A 4,385-nucleotide genomic window follows, 5' to 3' on the forward strand; every position below is an offset into this window, starting at 1 on the left:
GTGGAAGTTCCAACGCACGGCCAGTAAACTACAACACGTCATGGCACGCACAAGCTAGTCATGTGTAAGAGGGTGGTTTGCAAGGATCATGGAATGATATCTAGAGAGACCACATTAACTCAGTTTTGCTAGTCTAAGTTACTCTACTTCTCTGGAGGTTTTGTAGAGGATTTGAACAATATGCAGTAGTTGTTATTTGTAGAGGATTTGAACAATCTGCAGTAGTTGTTATCAAAGCAGGACAGAAAATCAAAAAAACAGTATGCATCTGATTTGGAGAAAGATGGAGAGCAAAAAAACTGTACCATGGAGAGAGACGTTGCCAAAAACCAAAAATCCCAAGTCTCAATACAAAACGTGCTAGACACGATACAAAATCGAGAACCACCGCCAAATCGAAACGATAAAAACCAAATCAAAGGAGGACAGGCCGATATCCAGATACCCGATACCAATCCCGAGAGCACTAGGAGAGACTCTTTCAAGAAAACGTAGAGGACCAATACTCTTCTGGTGGGAGACAAGGAAGAAACCCTAGCCATCAAGACTCTCCTTGTATAAACGAGAGAACAACCCAAGAAAAATATCTCTGCATGCTTTTAAATTAAAAGATTAGATATTAAGAAATTCCATTTTCTGAACAATCATTAATAAAATATAATATTGAAAAATTAAATCTTTATCTTTCGGTTAAAATTTCTCAATAATAATTTTAATCGAGTAATAATTTGGATTACAGAGCATGAAACATATTTTGTAAAGAATTGAAACTTGATGCCTTAGCATTTCCATTATTGATATTTCATTTTTAAACTTAATCTCTACAACACCCAAATCAAATTAATTTTCCATTTTTCTTGTCACTTTTATTTTGGTACGTTTAATTATTTCTTTGTGTGCAGACATTTGCCTTGAGGATACGATACTTGAACTTCCAAGATTATTACTACATGTGACAACTTGTATTTACGTAGACGCAACATTAATCTGTTGAGGAGCTATCTGTTTATAGTTTTATCTTATTTTAGTTTCTTTAGATGATCTGTGTGTTCCCTAGTTTGGAAGATGTTAGAGTTTGTATAGGAAAATACAGTTTGCCTTAGTCCCACGTTGGAAGGGAGTGGTTTCCTGTCATGGTTTATAATCACCAACACTTTAGAATTCCTAAATAGGATATGGGCCTAGTGGAGGTAAAGTTATCATCTTTGTTTGGGTTTCAAATAAATAAATAAATAAATATATATATATACAGTCCCCTTCTATTGAGAGATCCCTCAAATAATTATTTGAGGGACACTCTTTAGGGTACTTTACAATTTTTTTTCAAATGATCCAAACATCTATTTTTTAGGTCTTCATTCATAGATCATCCTTACAAAAAATTAGACAAATCGAAAACTACTGTTTCGATATCCAATTGTGTCTTACAAAATCAATGAACACAGTGCTTTAAAAAAGTACTAAAATTTCAATAACTCAAATAAGTGATCAAATGATATCGGATTCAAGTAATTTTTTGTAGAAATGATCTTTGAATGAGTATCTACAAAATAGATGGTTTGGATTAGTGAAATACAATCTAGAGAGGGGCCTATAAGGGGTGTCCCTCAAATAAGCTTATTTGAGGGATCCCTCAATGGAAGCTCTCTCTCTCGCTCTCTCTCTCGCTCTCTCTCTCTCTCTCTCTCTCTCTCTATATATATATATATATATGGGGGCGGATCCGTGACACTACGTTTTTGACACAAGTTTTGACACAATTTTTGGGCCATTAGATTACTCCACTTTCAATGGTTGAGATTAAATATTACATGGTAAGTAGTTTTAATTTTTTTAAATAGATAATCATTAATTTTATTCTCTCTTATAAAAATAAAAGGAAATTTTTCTCTCTCCTGCCTCTTTAATCTCAAATATTTATTATGGTCTAATAAATAAAGAATCTCACCAAAAACTAAGAGTGCTGCTAAACGAACCCTAAAATTAATTGAGTACACCCTTAATCTAAGTACACCCTAATTTTTTTAATTAAAATGTAAAATTAACTTAGTACACACTATTTAACTACCAAATATATCGCACAACACCAAATCCATTCCAATTGTTCTTGCTCCTCTACCATTTATACAATGCCTTCGAATCTGGTGAGAGATAAGGCATAGGAAAGTTCTGGACCATGTTGATAAACCATGAAGGTATGAAGATCGGTCGAGTCGAAGGAACAAGTAGCATTCCTCTTTTGTAGTTCAAAGCTTGTGTACCTAATTTTTTTCAATTGCTATGGCTAAGGCAAAACAACATCATAAGCTCACAGTCCAAAATAATCCAATTCAACACCAGTGATGTTTGGATAGTTCTTGTGAAATTGTTGTTTCCATCGTGGGATGAACCCTTCGAGCTCCATTGTCCATGGGACATGAATTTCCACTCTTAAAACTCCATGCATGGAATTGTTATTGAAGACAGAATGATGCGTAAATAAACTACTAGTCACCTCATTGGTGCTGATCCTAACATATTAATCCTCTCCATCGTTAATTTTTTGTCATTTTATATTAGGGTAAATTAGTAATTCAATAAATAGTTTGGTAGTAGGGTGTACTCAGTTAATTTTAGGGTTCATTTAGCAGCACTCAAAACTAAATACCCAAACCCCACATTTAACTTCATTTCTTCAACTTTTTAGAGAGTAACTTTACTCCATTCATCCTTAAACTTGTTGAAAACATTTCTAGTGTAAAAGTTCGCTGCATGTTTCAAAAGGAATTCTCCTTCATTCACAATGCGATACTTGTGTTATGATTCAAAGTCTTCATCACTTTCTCTATCCATGATCCTCTTTAGTGCTTGCTCATATTTGACAACAAACTATCTAAGATTTGTTGTCGGTGTGACGAATCCATCAAAAAAAGAATTAATACCCTCACTACGTCCAGTAGTGTTCATTCCCGCAAAAAAATATGCCACGATTATAAACAGGAACCCAAGAAGAACGTATATCATATAAACTATTCAACCAGTCATCATTAGCCAATTCACATTCTTTCATCAATTCCTTCCACTTTTCTTCAAATTCCTCTATCTTGTATGTTGACCGAATACATTTCTTCATTTGACTTTTGAATTTGGACTTCTTGAAGTACACATGTGACAATTTTTCTGCAAACTTCTTTTTAATATGCCAGAGGCATAACCGATGGCGAGTGTTAGGAAAAATCTTGGCAATTGCTCCTTTCATTGCCAAGTCTTGATCAGTAATAATGGAAACTGGATGACGTCCTCCCATTGCTTCAAGCCATGTCTCAAACAACCACAAAAATGTCACCTCTGTCTCATCTTGTAAAAGTGCACATCCAAATTGTATTGATTGCAAATGGTGGTTTACTCCTGTGAATGGTGCAAATGGCATATCATACCTGTTTGTCCTATAGGTTGTGTCAAATGTGACTACATCTCCAAAGTAGTTGTACACCATGTGTGATCGAGCATCCACCCAAAAGAAATTAGCTGCCCTTCTGTTTTCATCACATTGAATGGCATAAAAAAATTGAGGATTCTCAGTTTGCTTCTTCCTAAAGTAAGTAAGGACTAACTGTGCATCACCTCCATCCAGTTGTCTATGCCGGACATTTCTCAAGTGGTTATAACAATCTCTATTGTTAAAACCAATATGGGGGCCACCAAGGATTGAAGGAACTTTTGCAATTGGCAAATTTTCTTCATGAAATGTTTCAGTCAGAATTTTAGCTGCTTTCGGCATAACCCTATTTAACTTCATTTTCATTCTTCTTTCCGGTGTAACTGGCCTGTGATTGTGAGAGTCTTGGAAACTTGAAACTTTCCATTTGTTTGACTATCTATCAAGCTTAATTCTCATACTTGCTTTGCATCCACATTTCACTGTAGAACAATTTTTACCCGTTCTCTTCATATTCTCAATCTCACTTATGTCTTTCTCATCATTCTCTTCTGAAGCCTTCTGTGATGTATTTTTAGGCACGTATTTTCCCTCATGTGCACAAACAAATTGTCTACTCGTTACCTCATCTAAACGCCTTCTTGTCTTGGAGGAAGATCGAGTTCTAATCCAGAATCCCTCTTGTCGGCCATACTCTTCATAATAGTTTCTTGCTTCTTCCATTGTGTCAAATACCATCCCTGTATATGGTGCTTTTAATTGTGTCACTTTCTTTTTTGGAGTACTTGTTTCACCATTCACCACTTGAATTATCTCCTCTACCTATTGAACATATTAATCATTCTTAACGATGCAACTTAGAAAAATATTATACATATGTTAATAAGATATATATGATTATGATTATCTCTACATCAAATTATTAATGCTGTTTATACCATATCTAAACTTTCATACCAGATATGGT

General features: G+C 34.7%; 1 protein-coding gene across 1 annotated transcript; it reads right to left on the reverse strand.

The window, feature by feature from the left end:
* Positions 1 to 2,926: 2,926 nt before the first annotated feature.
* LOC117630428 (protein FAR1-RELATED SEQUENCE 5-like) lies at positions 2,927 to 3,760 on the reverse strand. The gene has a single exon (XM_034363154.1). The coding sequence runs from the start codon at positions 3,758 to 3,760 to the stop codon at positions 2,927 to 2,929; it is 834 nt and encodes a 277-aa protein (XP_034219045.1).
* Between the last annotated feature and the right edge of the window lie 625 nt (positions 3,761 to 4,385).

This window comes from Prunus dulcis, chromosome 6, assembly GCF_902201215.1.
Source record: "Prunus dulcis chromosome 6, ALMONDv2, whole genome shotgun sequence".
Classification (NCBI taxonomy): Eukaryota; Viridiplantae; Streptophyta; class Magnoliopsida; order Rosales; family Rosaceae; genus Prunus; species Prunus dulcis.

Coding starts and splice junctions, on each gene's coding strand:
- LOC117630428 (XM_034363154.1), bottom strand. CDS start 3,760: ATGCCGAAAGCAGCTAAAATTCTGACTGAAACATTTCATGAAGAAAAT.